Raw genomic sequence first — 20,093 nt, forward strand, 5'->3', positions numbered from 1 at the left:
ATTTCTTTCTTTTTCTGTAACTATAAAAGAGTGTTGTTGGCTTTTGTATAATGCCATGGAAGATAGAAGAATTTAAGGAAAAAAAATCAGGTTTTGGTTTTCAGTGTTGTTATATATCTTTTGGGGTCTTTTGACTTGTTTGCTGGTCTTCAGGGACCACGCACTCTTTTATTTTACATAGTAGAAGTAAGAACATACTCCTCTTTCCACTGAAGTATTTCTGATTCTTGAACCCAACAGAGATACTCCTTTTTCCCCCATCCCCATTCCATACATTCAGCATATTCATGTCCCTAGGGCATTCAGGAGGAAGAACACAGAAAAACCACTTGACTTGCAGATTTGATCTTATCATCATTAAAATATCACATGCACTTGTTAATGAAACAAACAGGGACACGATAGAGTTTCTTTTTTTCATAAATTGTATGGTTTTATTTATTTGAAATGTCTGGACTAGGCAAATCCATAAAGACAAAGTACATTAGTGGTTGCAAGGAGCTTGGAGTTGTGGGAAATGGGTATGTGACCGCTAATGGGTATGGGATTTTTTGGTAAGGTGATGAAAATGTTCTGGAATTAGGTAGTGGTGATGGTTGTACAACTCTCTGAATATACCAAAAACTACTGAATTGTACACTTTAAAATTGTATGTGAATTATATCTCAATAAAGCTGTAGTTTTTTGTTCGCTTGTATAAAAAGTTTATGAGCCATTGGCAGAAAAGGGTTTGGAACTCAAGGCTAGGAAAGATATTTGGGGGTTCTTAACCCAGGAAGCAGAAACCTCAGAGGATCAAGGAAGAGGCTCCAGGGAGCCCTGCCACAAGTCGGTCACGTGGCAAGCGGTATAGGGATTATACACGTGCATTTCTCTGGGCTGCATTATATCTCAGTGAGCTCCCTTACTCTGGTAAAGTATGGATGACAAGTAACATGTTGTATTATAAGATAATGGCTCCACTGTTTATTTTGTGGCACGTTTTTTTAATGTAGTAGATTTTTAGTTTCAAAATTTGGTATTTTGGATTGCAGTCATTTTCTGAATTGAACTACTTTCTATGCAGAATGATACTTTCTAAGTAAGTAAGCAAGGAATAGAAGATGGTCATCTTCATCAGGACAAATAAAGCATTCTGCTGTTTTATACTTAATATGTCCTCATTGATATCCAGAAAGAGCCCACATAAATTACATTACTTTGCATAGTGTTGGCAGGTGAAGAATGGATTATCTAAAAGTTTTTGAGAGAACATGTAGATGAGGAAGGGGGATGAGAAAAGGCCACTGATGGGGTTACTCTTACAGCAGATGAGGAAGGCAAAATATTTTAAAAAGAATAGTTGGTGCTGAATTTTATGCATCATGATTTTCTTAAATATATTTACACTCTGTCCTTTTAATTAGAGTACCTAGATTATTATAGTAATTTTCCTAATCTCCATAGCTCATATTTTTGCCTCGGGTCTTAATCCCTGTGAATATCCATTGTAGGCCCATGGTGATTTCCATAATGTGCAAATCTGATTATTATACTCCCCTCCGTATATGTTTCAAAAACTTCCACTCTAGGCTAAGCCTCATCTTTAGCATGGCATCTAATCCAGCCCTTCCTGTTACGGTCCCGACTGTTCCTTTCACTGCACACATGGACCTTGCGTTTAGCTTTAGCCTTAGCCATGTTTGTGTCTCTGTCCCTGTCCTAGAATGGCTGTACTTCCTTGACACCTCATCAGTGAGATGTCTCCAGCCCTCCCTTTAGTACAGTTTACAGTAATAGCACTTAACTGCATTTTTAACACTTTTTACTTGTCTGTTTCCCTTAGCGGATTCTGGACACCTTCAGGTGAGGATTGTAGTCTTCCGTTTGTACATTTAACATCTAAGGCAAATACCTGGCCAGAGACAATATTCAGCAATGTTTAGAATCTATGAGATGGAGGCTTAGACCAGTAGTACGCTAAATAAATTGGAACCTGTTTGTGCAGTAATGAGACCATGTCCATCCCTACAGTTTGCCCTAAGCCAGGAAAAGCCTGGTGTTTCATAGAGACAGTCACAGTGGGCCTCTTCTGCCTTGTGGACACACCACACCTCAGACGTGATTATCTGGGGACATTACGAACTCCTAACTTTGTGTGGCATGGTCTGAAGAATTTCGTAGGGATGTATCAGACTGAGAATTGTAGTACTCCAATATACTTACTGATACAGAACACCCGTCTCAGATGAATCAAATGTTTCTCCTCACCATCTGATGAACTGTAAAGAAGGCCTTCTTGCTTTTTTTATGCTTTTGCTTAGTGAGTATACTTTAATGGTGTGAGAGTGTACGTGATCATGAATGAGGGAACAGGTAAGATCTTTCTAGAAGTTGCAAAAAATACGTGACTGATTAAATGGAATGTTTCAGACTCATTTGTAATTTGCGTGTGTGTGATATGGAAATATTGTTACTTTGCAAATGTGGAGACTACTGTATATAGATCACTAGCTCAAGAAGGTCATTTTTTCTTTATTGATGTGTAATTGATATACAATATATTGTATAACTATCTATAGTGTATATACCTACACACACACACACACACAGGGAAGAAAAAGGAAAGAATATATATCACATATATATAAATATATATATGTCACCACAGTCAAGATGATGAGCATTTCCATCAATCTCAGAAGTTTCCTCTGACCACTTTATAACCCATTCCTTTCTCTACCCCCATCCTCAGATGACCTCTGATCTGCTTTATATCACTCTAGATGAGTTTACATTTCTATAATTTTATATAAATGTCTCTTGTATAGATGTATCCTTTTTTGTCTGGCTTCTTTAATCTAGAATAAAAAATTTGATTTATCCATGCGATTACATTTGTCAATAATTTATTAGTTTTTATTGCTGAGTAGTATTCCATTATGTGGATATACCACATGTAGTGTGAGGTAAGGGTTGATATCCTTTTTAAAAAAAAATATGGATATCCAGTTAATCCAGTACCATTTAAGAGACATTTTTTCCCCCTCCATTGAGTTGCATAGCTACTTATCAAATAGCAACAATGATACATTTATGTGTCTATTTCTGGTCTATCCCATTGAGATATATGTCTTCTCTTTTGTCAGCATCAAAGTATTTTCTTGATTTGTGTAACTTTATGGTAAGTATTTATAATAAGTTCTTAAAAGCTATTTTTTAGGTCCTTTGTATTTTCATATAAATAGGACCAGCCTGACAAATTCTGCAAAAATAAATAAATCAATAGATCAATAAATAAAACAAAAAACCCTGCTAGAACTTTGATTGAGAGTAGTGAGATTTAAAATTAGGTCTTTTTAGGCATACAGCAAAATAATTATCATTAGCTATCTAATATAAAGTACACATTGCTTGCTTAACTTCTGATCCAGTTTCTCCCAGTTCTTCACTAAAATTTCTGTAAGGATATGTAAAACTGTAACTTCTCCTAAAGCACACTAAAACTGAGACTGAAGGATAACCTTTAGCTAGAATCTTAGAGGCTTATCTCATAATTGTGTGGACTAAATTTAAAAATGGTCATTTTTCTATCTTAATACTCACAAAAGATAGCAGTGTTAGTTCTTTGAGAAATTGTGGACATTTAAATTTGGTTCTCTCCCACTATCATTCCCCTAGATTCAGAGATTTTTCTACATTAATTTAAAAGGCTGTAAACCCAGAGAACAACAGGGTTAGGAAATGTGGGATGAAGAGGAAGTAAAGAGAAAGAGTGTGGGAAGACATCTAGCAATCTGCTTCTACTTCCTAATGTAAATCCTTAAAAAAATTTTCCACTCTGCGCCAGTCTAACTCCTTCACACCATAGAGAAGACCCTCTGAAACTTGGTCCCATCTGTCCTTCCAGAGCCACGCCATTATAGAAATTGAGGGTTTTCATGTACTTACCTGGCAGGATCTTCCATAGCTAGGTGGTAGGGTGAGAAGAGGCTTATGAGATGAAGGACCAGTAATCAATGGGAATTGGTTAGGAGCTGCACTTACCAACTTTGACTCACATGATTATTGGTACTGTGATATTGCCGTTACCCACAAGCATTTATGGAACCTGAAGCACTTTATATGCGCTTTCTTATTTAATCTTCATCTCAAATCTTCGAGTTCAGTATTATTATTATTATTCCCATTTTACAAATGGGAGTGGTGGGGTTGGGTAGAGAGTTTAAGTATTTATTCAAAGTCGTTAATAAAAAAGGAGCAAATCTGGAAATGAACTGAGGTAGAATTTAAAGTGCTTAGCATAGGGTGCCTGGGTGGCTCAGTCAGTTAAGCATCTGCCTTCGGCTCAGGTCCTGATCCCAGGGTCCTGGGATTGAGCCCCGCATTGGGCTGCCTGCTTGGCAGAGAGCCTGCTTCTCTCTCTCCCTCTGCCTGCCGCTCCCCCGCTTGTGCTCTCTCTGTCAAATAAATAAAGTCTTTAAAAATAAATAAATAAATAAAAAGCTTAGCATAGAACCTTGTTTATAACATAATTAACACTCAATAAATGATAGCCACTATAATATTATTATCATAATCATTACTGTTATTATTTATTTATATTAAAGTTAGGTAATTTACTTAAAGTTTATAGCTAGTAAGTGATAAGACGGGAATTCAGATCCAATTATGTAAATTCTAGAGCCCTCAATCTCAGCCTATATTGAAACCTTTACTTACTGTAGCCAAGGGAAAGCCATCTATTTTTCTGAGGACAAACCCAAAATCTCTGTAGACTACCCTCTAAGTAAAAGAAAATCACAAGAGTATGCCCTTGGTAAGAAAATAGTGAAGAACATGGGGAAAGGTACATCGTCAAGAAGAACATATCTTTGAAAATGAAGCACCGAAGAAAATTTCAGAGAAAACAATCTGTTCAGTTAGAAGAAAGGACTTACATGGAAAAATGAACAGATAAAAGAATAGCTTCGAGGAGAGTGCCATATGAGATAAGCAGAAATAACAAGAAAACTAAAGTTGCTCTCATGTAAAGTCTGAATTTGAAGGAATAAGAAACAGAACTGATATTGTGGAAATAATCCCTGTTATAGAGGACAAACTTGAGATATTTGCTCCAAAAGCAGAAGAGAAGAACAGAGAGGTTAAAATGATCAGAAAAAGGTTTATGATGGGAGAATAGAAAATTGAGTATTAATTTAGGTGTTTTTGGTGAGAAATCAGAGCAGTTAGGAGAGCAATAGAATCAAAGACAAATTAAGAAAACTTTAATGAGCTAAAAATGATCTAAATATTTAGATCAAAAGGGCTAACTATATCTAGCCAACAGTAATAGTATCTAAATATATCCTTTGGAAGTTTTTGTATTTTGTGTATGAAAAAGAGAATCTTGTAATCATCCTGGAGGAAAAACAAAGTTACCTGTACTTTTTTTTTTTCTTTTGGTCAACATTAAATAACAGAAGACTGGGGGGATTAGAATTATGATGAATTACTTAGAATTATGATGAAACTTCTTTTATGTTTAAGGAGTTTTCTCTGTAGTCAAAGGCAATAGAAATATATTCTTTATTATTTGTAGTCTCAAAAAATAGAATCTTTTATTTTCTTTGTAAAAATTTTACTTGAAAACCTATACCAGTTAACAAAGTGATACACTAAAATAAAATATTTTAGGAAAAAGAAAGTTTTCAGGGCGCCTGGGTGGCTCAGTCATTAAGCGTCTGCCTTTGGCTCGGGTCATGATCCGAGGGTCCTGGGATCGAGCCCTGCATCAGGCTCCCTGCTCTGTGGGAAGCCTGCTTCTCCCTCTCCCACTCCCCCTGCTTGTGTTCCCTTTCTCGCTGTCTCTCTCTCTCTGTCAAATAAATAAATAAAATCTTGAAAAAAAAAAAAAGGAAAAAGAAAGTTCTCAGATCTATACCTATAGATACTAATATAGCTATAGATATAGACTAATAATGAGAATATTAAACAGAATTACACCTGAGTAACTATTATGAATAAGATTACAGACATAAATGCCAGTGTAGAAATGTAATTCTTGAATATATATAAACAAGAATTTAGTACTAATGTAAAAAAGTAATTCTTTGAATATATATATAAAGAAGAATTAATAACAATTATGAGTCCCAAATTATGATTTTTTTAATTGTCATAAAATACAATTTACCCTCTTAATCATTTATAAATGTGCAGTTCAGTAGTGTTAAGTTTATCTACATTGTTGCACAATCAATTACCAGAACTTTCTCATCTTGCAAAACTGAAACTCTGTACCCAGTGAATAACAACTCACCATTCCCCCTTCTCCCATCCCTTGGCATCCACCATTCTACTTTGTTTCTAAGAGTTTGACTACTTTAGATACCTAATCTAAGTGAAATCATACAGTATTTGTCTTTGCGACTATTTACAGAGCACATTTTTTTTAAAGGTTTTATTTATTTATTTGACAGAGAGAGTGAGAGAGCACAAGCAGGGGGAACAGTAGAGGGAGAGGGAGAAACAGGCTCCCCACCAAGCAGGGAGCCCGATGTGGGGCTCAATCCCAGGACCCTGGAATCATGACCCGAGCTGAAGGCTGACGCTTAGCCATCTGAGCCACCCAGGAGGCCCTACAGATTACATTTTTAAGGACTGAAAAGAGGAGGAGCCTTGAAGAGGTTGAGTACCTAAAAATGGCAGACTAGTTTTCTTCTTTTAGGATAACTTGCTGGGTTTTGCTAAACAGTCTGTTACTTGTTTTTATCACTGTTTTTGCTGAGATTTTATTAGGAAAGCCTGCTTTTCTTGTTGGTGTCAAGTGCATTTTCAGCATCCATTGATAAGGTCGTGTGTCTTTCCTTTTTTTTTTTTCTCTATCGTATTGATAGATTTTTAACAGTGAACTGCACTCAGTCATGGAATAAAACGCTAATAATGATGTATTGTTCTTTCAATAACATTGTTATATTCAATTCAAATATGTGAATCGAATATATTCAATTTTATTTAGGATCCTTGAAGTTGCATTTATGTGTATGCTTGGTCTTTGGTTGTTTTGTTTGCTTACTTTGGTTGAATGAGGGAGGTTGCAAATTTAGTTATTTAAGTTTTGCTGGTCTAATAAAGGCTCACAAGAGAGCTTTCTTCATAAGGAAATTTGTCATCATTTGCTAAAGCCTGGGAGAGTGTAAAAATCATTGGAATTTAAAGGCTAGGCAAAAGATAAAATCCAGCTGTGCACCCATCTATACTTGGTGCCATTCTAAAGGTGGTTTTTAAATCACCTTTCAGTTCTCTTCTAGGGTTTTCAAATTCTAAAGTGCATAGGAATAACCGGTGCTCTTGTTAAGCTGCAGATTCTGATTTTGAGGGTCTGGGCTTGACCCTGAACTTCTTTGTGCCTAACAAGCTCCCCAGTTATGCCAGTACTGTTGGTTGTGGGACCACATTTTGAATAGCAAGATGCCAACCAGTGGTTCCCAGACTTTGCTGCACATTTGAATCACCAGGGGAAATTTTAGAACATCCTCATGTCTAGGACACATCCATACCAATTAAATCAGAATGGCTGAGGGTGGAAGCCAAGTATAGTTGTTTTTCAAGAACCCCAGGTGGTTCCAATGATCAGCAAATTTTGAGAACCACTGCACTAGGGGTAATTGGTCTATTCAGGTTTCCACTTTGCTCAATTTTGGTTACTTTTACTTTAGTAAGTAATTGCCCATTTAAGTTTTCGAAGTTGTGGTCAGTAAGTTGCATGTGTTATTCTCTTGTAATTTTTTTAATGTATTTGGTTTCTATGGTTATGTTTCCTTTCTATTCTTGTATATTTTCGCTTTTTCTTTTTTGCCTTAATGAGGTTTGCAAATGATTTTTCTGTTTTGCTGGTCTTCTCAGAAAATCATCTTCCCTTTTATTCTTTTGTTTTAAATACTTCTTTTCCTACTTTATTGATTTCCGCTTTTATCTTTAGTTCCCTTTTTAGTTTTTCTTGGGTTGTTTTACTGTTCTTTCTCTCTTAATGGTAAAGTAATTTGCCTTTTGTCTTTTTCTTTTCATTGCTTTCTAGATACTTCCATAATTTTTCTTTTGATTTTCTGTTTGATCCGTAGCTTATTTTCTTAATTTTCAAGTGGTTCAGGAAATTTGGTCACTTTTATTTTTCACTTTTAGTCTTATTTACCAGAGATGACACAGTAGTAACAGTTTTCTCTTTGGTCAAGGACATGATCAATTTTTATAAAATTTCTATGGATGTGCTAACAAAGTATACTTTGTATTTGAATGATATTAAGTTAGTCATTGTCTAATAGTCATGTTCAATTCTAAAAGAGAATGTATTCAAAATTCTCACTACAATTGTATTTTTATAAAGTTTCTTGTATTTTAATAGTTTTTGTTTTGTTGCATTTCTGCACAATATTGTTTGGTGCACAAATGGTTTATGATTTATCTTCTTTATTAAATATGCCTTTTATCCATTTGTAATGTTCTTTATCTCGTTTATTGCAATTCATCTTAAATTATCTTAACCACCACTAACTGAACTGCTTACTTTTTGTTTGAATTTGCCTGATTTCTCTTTGCACACCATTTTATTTTCAACTTTTAATTCTTGTTATCATTTTGTCTTCAATGTGTTCCTTAAAAATAGCTGAATTTTATTTGCTTCAGTTGATCTAATGTTCTTTATGGGCTATTCAATCCACTTACCTGTATTGTAATGGAATATGCTTAATTTTATTTGTTCTATTTACCTTATATTATTTATTTTTACATCTTATGTTCTTAGTTTTATTGTTTGATTAAGTTACTATTCACTGTGTTTTGCTTTCTCTTTGTTAATTTGGAAGTTCTACCTTCCCTTTCCCTGCTCTTAAAACGAACTATCTCTCTTTATTATTTTTTGAAAACAATTACAGTTTTCATATTGACTCATAGGTACTATGATTATCGTCTGTATTATAGTGAAGTGTGAGGTGTGGAAAAGTTGCTCAACCTGCCTTAGGTTTACATAGTAAGTGGCAGAGCTGATCTTTCAGTATACTTGAACAGAACTTAATGCCATTTTATTATAATATATTTTAATATAATATTAATTACAGTAAAATATAATTTAATTTTAATTTTACTATACTGTAAAAAAAACTTAGTAAATCATAAAGTATCTCTGCTAATATATTTAAAAATATGAAAGAATTGATGATTTTCTTGGATAATATATAATAAAATTGCCTCAAGACCAGAAAACAAGAGTAGAGCAAATTCATGAAAGACTCAAAGTTTTCTAAGAATCTTCTCTGAAACAGATTATGAGAAGATAGTTTTACCAGTGAGTTTTTCCAGACTTTCACGAACTTTTCATATTTCTTTAAAATAAAAAATGGCTGTCATCCAAACCATTTTATGAAGCATGTATGTAACCCTAGTATGAAAACTTCACAAATGAAACAAAGATCCCCAGAAAAGTATACCAGCTACATAGAGAGAAGTCAGAAGAAACTGTTAACAAACCAATTTAGCAGTAAACTAAAAGAGCTACCTTGTGTGGATAAGCAAAGATAATTTAATCTAAGAATTCAGTAATATATAACAACAATAAATACTGTAAGGAAATTTAAAAAGGATGCCAAAAAAGCATTTAATGGTATTCAATAATCATTCTGATCAGAACACTTTTAAAAATCTGAGAGAACTAGGAATAAATGAACATATAAAATGATAAAAAAAATCAATTATTAATTAATAGCCAACATTATCATTAACTGTGAAACTCTAGAAGAAATGTCATTAATATTAGGAAAAATATTCCTGAGAGCACAATTCCTATTTTACATATTTTTGCATGTTTGTTCAAAGAAATAATGCATAAATATCTGAAAAAAATCCAATTTTATTATAATTAAGTAAATGAAAATTATGACATTAATGTAATGATATCTTTTCTCTATCAACTTGCTACAATTAAAACAAGTCCCTGTTATGACTAATATGTAATTGTGGCAGCAGGGTGGTGACATGGACACGCTCATTCTGCCCGAGGGAGAAGAAATTGGCAAAAGTCTTTATGGAAAGCAACTTGACAGTTTTTAACCAAGAGTTTTAAAAGCGTTTATGTCCTTTGACCCAGTAATTCCACTTCTGGGAACTCCAGCCTAAGGAAATCATGAGAATTGCTGACAAAGATTTGTGTACGAGGATGTTAATGGCAGTTCTGTTTATAATATTTTAAAAAATGGGAAATAACCTAAAATGCCAAAAAAAAAGAGAATGGTCAAATAAAGTACAGCCATGCAGTGTAATATTATACAGACATTAAAATCATGCTTCTGAAAAACTGTTTAATCTAAAGGGAAAAATACAATGTGAATTAGAAAAAAAGCAGGATACAAACTCATTTAAATTTGATCTCCATTTTTAAAAATACATATTTTTATATATTACATATATGCAGGAAAAAGTTTAATGGACTGGAAGGAAACACTAAAAAAACAAATAACATTAATATAGTTCTTATCAGAGTGTGTTAAAGTCAGAAAATTGCTGTCCTTCTGCTGAATCATTTAAATCACCAAAGGGACATTTCATAGTGAAGGATAAACTTAATTCTAAATTAATACTGGAATGTGAACCTTGGCTATAGGCTGAGGGTCAGTCTCTAACAGAGAATCATTATCTTTGTAATGATTACTCTGTCTATTTCATAATCACTGTTTTCATTCTTAACTGTGGACAGTGCAGATCAGTCAAGAAACTGCAGATAAAGCCATGCCTTACAACACCACTACCAGAAAATCCCCAGTAGGTTAGTGGTGGTATCTGAAGTTATGTGAGGTTTGGCAAAGAGCTAGTATAAAATAATCTTATCTTCTCTCCCTTTGCATCCATAAACAAAAGGATTTAGGCGTCTTTTACACTCTGCGGAAGGAAGTGAACAATTGGAATCCTAAGGCTGGAAAATGCCTGCGAGATACCTAGGGGTCCTGTTCTTTCTCCAAATAAGCAAGCAGTGCAAGAAAACTAACAGGAAAAGGGCCCTGTAAAAAAGTGGAACATTTTGGGCTCCTGGGTGGCTCAGTGGGTTAAGTGTCTGCCTTCAGCTCAGGTCAGGATCCCAGGGTCCTGGGATGGAGCCCAGCACTGGACTCCCTGCTCAGCGGGAAGCCTGCTTCTCCCTCTCCCTCTACCCCTCCCTCCCGCTTGTGCGTGTGTGCAGGCACACTCTTCTCTCTCTCTCTCTCTCTCAAATAAATAAATAAAATCCTAAAAAAAAAAAAAGTGGAACCTGAGCATTGCAGTGGGCTTCGGAGGTGCTCTTAATTCAGTTTCCTACCCAAAGTGAGAATTCTTAAATCTAATGGGGGGTCTTTACTGCCTCTGGGAAACCCCCTACCTCTGTAGACACAAGTTTCCTCATCTGTAAAATGGGAACGCTTGCATGACAACCGGTAGGATAATTAGGAGCATTATGTGAATTAATGCTTTTGAAGATCTTAGAGCAGTAGCTTGGCCTGTGTTGGCTGTTACCACCTTTGCAAGGTTTCCTATTCCCTTCTAGGACTTTTCTTATTGGATGACAAATCTGGTTATTGAGTCAAAAAACAGTTCCTGGAACTATGCAGAAGAAGTCTTATCCAACATCTACATTACCAGTCCTTCTAATACTTGAAGACAGCTTTCATGAATTTAATAACTGCTTTCTGTGGTTTTTTCTTTTTTAATTTCAAGAATAGAACACAGTAGACTATAAAAATGAGCGTTATCAGTTTTCCTTTGGATTTTCTATGTAAATGTTGTTTAACATTCAAATGGAGCTGATTATAATTTGAGATATTAACAGTTAGATATGCCATTGTGTCCCTTTGTTATTGTTTGTAAAGGAGGTTAAACACTATATTAACTTCTGAGTAGTGATTTATTGTTGCTTTTGTTAGAGAAAAATAAAAAAAAGAAGTAAAATAATATAATTTGATATTGCCTTTGAGAATTTTCAGTTTGCAGAGGTCTTTATTTCCTACTCAATTTTATTTTTTAAAAAGCATTACATGTAGTGTAAATACAGCATCACATAAATGCCGAGTTGTTCTTTGCTTCTTGGCTTAAGCTGTTGTGTAATATTGCTCTGTAACCATTAAGCAGCTGCTCTGCCTCAGAGATGCTCATATTTCCTTTGGTAGATGAAGGGAATTCACTATATGAATGTCTCCGAATCGATTTAAAGTCGTTGGCCTTTGTATCAGCTATTTAGATTCACAGAGGTCTAGGTAACACATGAAAACCATGCTTCTGGAAGGCCCCAGGAGCCTGGAGGTTACAGATGGGGTTGTGTTAATAGTAATAACCTGCATTTTGCTGAGTCTCATCCTCTGTACTTTGACAGGGCTCCTGACACTCTGCATGATTCTCCCCGGTTATTTTGCCAGAGTCCTTATGCATTCTTTCTTATATACGTTCTTGTATGCTCTTAGCTATCCAAGTCCTCTGTCCTCCACTATTTCTCTCCTTTGCCCTCCTCATCTCGGGTAATGCCTGTCCATCGTAAGGCTGTGCTGCGTGCAAAGATGAATGGAGGAGGCGGCCGTCTGCTTCGGGTGCTTCTCCCAGGTTACCCAGTTGCCTGATTCCTCCCAGCCCCCACTGCCATAAGGTCATGGGGGGGGTGCGTTACCGCTCATCCTAGGGGGCCCTCCTTTCTGTGAAGTCTCACTATGCTCCATGCAGGACTGGAGCCCAGCGGGACCTTTGGGTGTTGCATTTTGTCAAGTGGGTGCCAAAGCAGTTCTGACATATTTGCAGTGCCTTTCATGGTTTCAGCAAAATAACTCTTTCAGGTTTCCTTGTCGATTCAGATTCCTCGGAACTTGAGGTGAGGGATGGAGAAGCACCCTGCTACATCCCGAACTGCTTTCCCTTTTCTATGAGATAGTCATTGTATCTGCCTGTGTGTGACTGCCTGTTTTCCGCTAGTAGGATTAGCTTGAGGGGGCTCCTCCCACCCGTATGATTTGGCTCCTGACGTCCGCACGTCATTCCGTCTTCATGAGTATGATGAAGAAGCGGGTGGAGCCTTGACTACTCACTGGAGTAATAAGGAAATGAACTTCAGATGATATCTACATATTGAAATGTTATTACGTATGACACATGATTTAATTTATATAAATATATTGAAATGTTCCCTAGTCACTCACTCATCAATTTATTTTACAAATATATTTATTTGAACTCTGACTCTTTAAACACTTCTGGTTTCTTGGTAGTTACTTTGTACTAAATGCCTCAAGTTGTACACTAGTAGGTAACAAAGTCATCATCTAATCATCATTCTTTCCCCTTCTACCCAAAAGCCTGAATAAACTCCTCAGCAGATGAGTTCCAGGGAATAACAGGAGTCAGTATAGTTATCCTTCAACCTTAAGCCATCTATACCTACATTATTACATAATTACTAAGATGCTTATTTATGACCCTGTTCCAAAAGGTTAACATTTAAAATTTTGTTCTTTGTAAGCACTGATTTAGTGGTTAGTATATATATAGGCACTGAGTTGGTTGTTAAGGGAGATTCAGAGATGAACAAAACCCAGTCACTCTCCCAAATAAAGGAGCTGATAATCCAATAAGGAACACAAGACTTGAAAACAGATATCCTGGACACTTGAATGTGTAAAGTGATGTAAAGAAGTACCGACCAGGTGCTCTGTGAATTCAGAAGAAAGAGATCATTTCTGGCTGGCGCAGGGATTGAGAGAGGAGGGTAGAGGAACGGGTTACAGAGTGGATGGTGGTTGAGCTGGACATTGCAGGATGAGGAGAGAGTATGCAGAGAGAGAGAGAGAGGGCCATCTGATCAGACGGAGGGAACTGCATGAGAAAGGTAGGAGGGCAGGCATTTACAGAGTACAATTGGGTGAGGACAAATAATCTTGTCTGATTGGTTAAGTATATGAGCTGCCATCAAGATAAATAAGGTCTTCATATTTAATGTATTTGCCAAGTATAAAATTTTATATTTGCTGCTCAAATTTTATATTTGCTGAAACCATGAAAGGCACTGCAAATATGTCAGAACTGCTTTGGCACCCACTTGACAAAATGCAACACCCAAAGGTCCCGCTGGGCTCCAGTCCTGCATGGAGCATAGTGAGACTTCACAGAAAGGAGGGCCCCCTAGGATGAGCAGTAATGCACCCCCCCCCATGACCTTATGGCAGTGGGGGCTGGGAGGAATCAGGCAACTGGGTAACCTGGGAGAAGCACCCGAAGCAGACGGCCGCCTCCTCCATTCATCTTTGCACGCAGCACAGCCTTACGATGGACAGGCATTACCCGAGATGAGGAGGGCAAAGGAGAGAAATAGTGGAGGACAGAGGACTTGGATAGCTAAAGTATAATTTATTATACTTTACAAAGATGTGTATTGCATTTGTTGTTGTTTTATGCAATAATAACCTACCATGGTTCAGAAAATTGAAAATATCTTTTCCCCCAACCACACAAAGGGACTCAATGTCCCTTTTTTGTCTTCATGGCTTTAAGTACCTTGTATAGTGTAGGCTACCTAAAAGTTGCTCAATAATCACTGAAACGCATTCAACCTGGTGAAAAATTAAGTTGCTCAAGAAGTAGGAGTTTCTTAAAATACAGGTACGTCAAATGGGGACATTTTGTCATTACCCTCTTAAAAATGTCTGTTTTTTTCAAAGTAGGACTTAATATGATACCTAAGTTTTATCACCAGCTGAGATCTCATAATTCCTTCACACTCTTTCTTTTGTTCTGTTTCTAAAGAAGGTAATCGATGGGTATAATAGTGTTCAGACATGCTTGGCTCATCAGTTCACAACAGTGAAGCATAGGAGCTCATTGAATGATTTTCTATCTTTTCATGCTACGTACAGTTAAAAAGTAGTGTGGTAGCTTTTGTTCTGGTAAAATTTCTAAATAAAGATTTACACGTAATTTGAGACTGTCCGGAATCCGGTGTGTGTAATTCAATGTATGGGTGACTGGTGACCCCACTGGCCAATCCTAACTCATTGGGAACATTGAATCAGTGCCTACTATGGATTTTGTTTTTATCTCACTTATCATTCATAATAATTTTATTCTCTCTAGTTTTTATTTCTTTTTTAAAAAAGATTTTATTTATCCATTTGACAGAGAGATAGAGAGAGAGCACAAGTAGGCAGAGCCGTAGCCAGAGAGAGAGGGAGAAGCCCGACGCGGGGCTCGATCCCAGGACCCTGGGATCACGACCCAAGCCGAAGGCAGCCACCCAACCGACTGAGCCACCCAGGCGCCCCAATTATCTCTAGTTTTTAGATGAGGAGTCTGAGACACCAGGAGTCTAATAACATGATCAGGATTCCACACTGATAAAGTGTGGCTGGGTGTCAAATTCCAGCTCCCTGACTTGAGAGCTAAAGCACCTATGACTCACAGTCCTGCCCTGAATCGAATCCCCTGGTTAGCCTCAAAACTTGATGTAACATCTGATCCAGTTGCCGGTTCTAGAGTTTGTTTTCCTGGAAACATTTGCATTCTGAGGGCTTTCGGGCTTTTCTTATTCTCTTCCTGAGAAGCAGAGAGTAACCATATCTCTCCTCCTGGTATTCTGTCCCTCTCTGCCCTCAGCATACCTCCTGCACATCAATGAGAAGCTGGGGACGTGATTGGGTATTTGTGGGAGTGCTCATTTCTAATCCTGGACACAGCTTGACCAGATCCCAGACAGCACAGAACTTACTCAGGCTCCTGAACAGTGGGCCACAGTCACTGTGGACCCTGCACTTGGATGTCACAGAAGGGTCACGTGGCTTTCCTGGAGGCCTGGGTTTGTCACTGTTTGCTAGAAAAAGTATGCAGTTCTCGAAATGAAGGGAGTCCAAGGAAGTAGTAGCAAGAGTTGGGAGGGCAGTGGAATCATGTGAGGTATAGCAAAGGTGCGTGGAAATAGGTCTATGCAAAGTATTTGCCGTATGTGCAAGTTCTGCTTTTGTGTGATTCATGACCTTGGAACAAGGGTGGGGGAGTGCTGCTAACAGCAGCTCGCTTTTCTTTAATCAGGGAAGGATTTGTGAAAGAACAGTGGTTTCAAGAAATCTTTGAAGTAATTCCAACAAGGTTCTAATTGTGGTTGTGGTTTTCCTTTTTCTTTCTTTCTTTTTTATAAATGGGTGGACCTTAGTCTACCAGGTGCTACCGAGCTGAATGCATTCGGTAAGAACCCCTGAGTCTTCATTCTCTATGCGTGGGCCGTGGCAAATAAAACCATTCCAGTTGCCCTGTACATTTAGCAAGTGGGGAAAAAATTTCCCTAGGAAATTATTTGGCATCTCAACTTCTTACTTTTGTTTAAACAGACTCCGGATTGCATTCAAAGAGTTTTGCTTTTACTTGTGTTTGTTACAACCACACTTGGTTTTTGTTCTAACCTTTGGTTTAAAAACACTTGAACAAATCCTAGCATTTAATCATTTATTTGCTTCCTGCTTGTGCTGATCTTTTTCCTCTTGATATTTATTTTCAGGTTACCTGGAGGATAGTTTTGTAAAATCTGGAGTCTTCAATGTGTCCGAACTTGTGAGGGTATCCAGAAGTAAGTAAATTGTTTTGTTACTATTTAATTTTACAGTATGATTTAAAATATTTTCTACTTTGAACCTTCAACACAGTATTAAGAATAACCACTTACTGGGAACATTTGAGTTTTAAAATTTCCATCTTTTTGATGAAATCATAAGTGGATTTATTTTGTCGGATTTTCGAATATATTTGCATTTAGATCATCAAACTTTTGTAGTACAAAAATAATTGGGGGGTTGTTCTGATTGCTGTGTTATTGGTACTCATTTAATTCACTGTTCTTTCTGTGACCATAGATGGTCATTTATATCAAAGGAAGTGTGATTAATTAAATGTGCTCCATGTTGTTATGATAACCCACATAAGTTTCCTGTAGATAAGTGCTTTTTCATTTTACTAACGTTTTGGTGGGGGCTTGGAGATGTACAGGATACACACACTAACATGCAGAGTGTAGAGGGATGCAGAAATTAACTTTGCAGATTGTACTTTGGATATAGATAGAAGGCTATTGTGATCCAAAACAATGTCCAATTGTTTTAACTGGCCACCTCACCTGAGACACCATTCTTGACAGCCCGGATGAAATTTTTCTTGGGTTAAGTTCACCTGGCCAGCTACCTAAGCAAGGGAGTAGTTTATGGATTTAAGTCTTTTACGTATTACTAGTGTGTACAAATATACCTAAGATGTAGCTCTTAAGGCATTCATCATGTTAAAGGAGGTGACTCATTTCTTCTTGTTCTCTTTGATTTAGCTTATTTATGTAATTTTGAAGGCTATATTTTTACCTGACATTTTGTTAGAGAGCGTCGCCGTTTAGGAATGATGTTACTCAGATGATGTAGTGGCGTTCGGTCCTTGTTTAAGTTGTGTTTTTCATCTGGGTCAAATTCAGAAATCTTGAGCAGGAGTTATGGTGATCCCAAAAGAACAAAGCAAGTTACTGAGGGTAAGTTTAGGTAGTGAGTTAGAGTTGTGGTCAGTGAAGTAATCCCCCAGCTGGGTGGTGACTGTCTTTCAAACCAGACTTTCTTAAAGAGTTCCTCTTTCTAGAGTGGCCAGTGCAAATAGCATGTATCTCAGGGAGTTGTATACATGAACATTTAAGACCTTCAGTAACTTATCCTTTCTGTTGTATTCCACGGTAGATAAATACATGCCCCAAAGACTTGTCATGGATCTGTTTACTTAGGGCAGTGCAGGAGACCAAAACCTAATATCCTATATCCCAGCAACTCTAGGGTTCATGTTTGCTGAATAGGAGGATTCTGATGGTCTTCTCCATTCTGCCATGAGCCTTGCATGTTTTTCCCAATCAATAACGTGGTATGGAAGGCCTCTGACATTTGAAAGTTTTGTGTTTATTTTTAATTTGGAAAGGAACGTGCCTGACTTACTCACTGCCACTTTCTGGCATCAGGTAAGGAAGGGGGAATTTGAAAGTGGGGGGTGGTGTTGTGTGTGTGGGGGGGATGTTTTCCCTACACTGTTCTGCTACAGTTACGAGACATTATAACATTATTTGTTTAAATTTGTCTTTTCTTAAATTTCATGCTATATTTCCTCCTTCTCATGAGAAGGACCAAAGAGGCATCTTTTAGAAAATATTATCAGTTCCTCATTATAGGTAACATCATGCTAGATGCTATAGAAGGACAGCCACATAGAACTTTTAAAAGCCCAGAGTGATATTTTGAAAAATCTGAATTTACACATAAATAAAGATTTAAAAGACAGCTTTCCAGAACAGTTCAAAAGTGAGGTAGGTTTAATATACTTCACTCATTCTTTTTAAACTGATACCATCCTCTCTTAGAGGTGTTTAAGTTATGTTACAACACACGTTACTGATCTGTAATTAGTATATTATCTATATTCATTCATTAATTTATTCAGCAAACATTTATTTTCTACTCTGTATGTAAATAGGTGTCTCTGAAATGCTTGAGAAGTTATTCTCCTAAGTGTTTTAATATATCCACATCATAATCTTATTTACACAATTGAACTTCGTTGTTTATGAAATACGGGTTTGCTAAGTAAGCAGAAACTTCAGCACGACCCTTACGCTGTATATCACAAATTCTGACTCTTGAGGGTTTACAGTATGTTAATGGTTTCTGGCCTCCAGGGTTTGACTATCGTATGACCTGCTAATGTGTCTGTTGACTTTAGCTAATGAAGCTCCTCAGTTTTAGGATAGTGATCTTTCTGTTGAATGATATTATCTCCATCTTGAAAGTTGATTTAGGATCAGCTTTTGGAGTGAGAAGAACAATAAGAGAGATTAAGGGTTGGCTTCTAACCCTTAGAATCTGAGGTTCTTTGGAGCTTCATTTCTAAGAGGATATTGGCAGCCTCTTAAACATGATTTGCAGCTTTCAGACTTTGCAGCTCTCCAGGAGAGGTGCTAACGCTGATCTTTGCATCTGATGTAAGTTCTTCCAGAGGCTTTTAAACAGGAATATCAGCCTCAGACTTGCCATGCTCACATACTCTCTTTATTATTAAATACATTTAGTGAGTGCTGCTTTAGAATTTGGCCAGGTTTATTATTAATCTACTCCTCTTCTCGTACTCTCCCCTTTAATGTCCAAAGGCACATTACATTTTTGCAATGCTCATGTATAAATCTGTGGATAAATTATTTTGATTGCTGTCCTGATAGTCTGTAATAATCCTTCTTCAAGAGAATTTAGAAAAACAAAATTTCCAAAGATTTTTTTTTTTATTATTTTACTATAAATTTCTTCTAGTATGTTTATGGCCAAGCAATCTGTGTTGACTCTTAAGCCATATGTATGAAATAGAAACTACAGATCTTTGCTTAAATGTTGCATGAGCTTCATAAATTTTAAGTACTTTACATAAGTTATAACCTGTAAATTTCCTGTTAGTAATTCAGTTCTTTGAATTGTATCCATTACTGTTGCAGAAGGTTGGACAGATTACTGGCTTTCCCTGAGTCCCTCAAATGCCTCCTTCTAGCACATACCCTGCTTTCCAATGTCACATAGAACATGGTTCTAATAATAAACTTGAAAGCATGTGGTTACTGTGGGATTTCTTACCTTGCTTTTTTTTTAAACCTCCGGTGTACCTCAAGCCACAACAAACAGTTACATTTTAGCTGCCCAAAGAATTCAAGCCATTTGGCATAGTTACCCATTGAATACAAATATTTTCTGTGTTATTAAAATGAAGTTAAAATACATTATATAAAAAGAATAATTTAATAGAAGGCATAAACTCCAGAAGTTTGGAGCTGAGACTAATCTTGTATATATTGATTTAATTTTTAATAAGGGAAGAGAGATTCATCGTATATTCTTTGATTACTTCTCTGCAATAACACATGTGCTTCCTAGTCGTACTTTCTTAAAAATATTTTAAGTAAATCTTGACCGACCTGCTATTGACATACAATTCAGCTGACAGCGAACACATGTAGTGAACCCATCAAAATTCTGGGGAAGAAAAATTCTCTGAAAATCTGCAGTCCTTTTGGAATCGTGTATTCAGTTTGAAGCAGT

At 36.6% G+C, this 20,093-nt stretch overlaps 1 protein-coding gene across 6 annotated transcripts in view; it reads left to right on the top strand.

Moving 5' to 3' along the window:
* NFIB (nuclear factor I B) overlaps positions 1-20,093 on the top strand; it is a 436,458-nt gene that overhangs the window by 348,792 nt on the left and 67,573 nt on the right. For all 6 annotated transcript variants that reach the window (XM_032392327.1, XM_032392323.1, XM_032392326.1 and 3 more), the window contains exon 4: positions 16,502-16,570. In XM_032392327.1, coding sequence (XP_032248218.1) covers positions 16,502-16,570 — 69 coding nt within the window. The remainder of the gene's footprint in view (positions 1-16,501; positions 16,571-20,093) is intronic.

Source organism: Phoca vitulina, unplaced genomic scaffold (assembly GCF_004348235.1).
Source record: "Phoca vitulina isolate PV1807 unplaced genomic scaffold, GSC_HSeal_1.0 scaffold67, whole genome shotgun sequence".
Classification (NCBI taxonomy): Eukaryota; Metazoa; Chordata; class Mammalia; order Carnivora; family Phocidae; genus Phoca; species Phoca vitulina.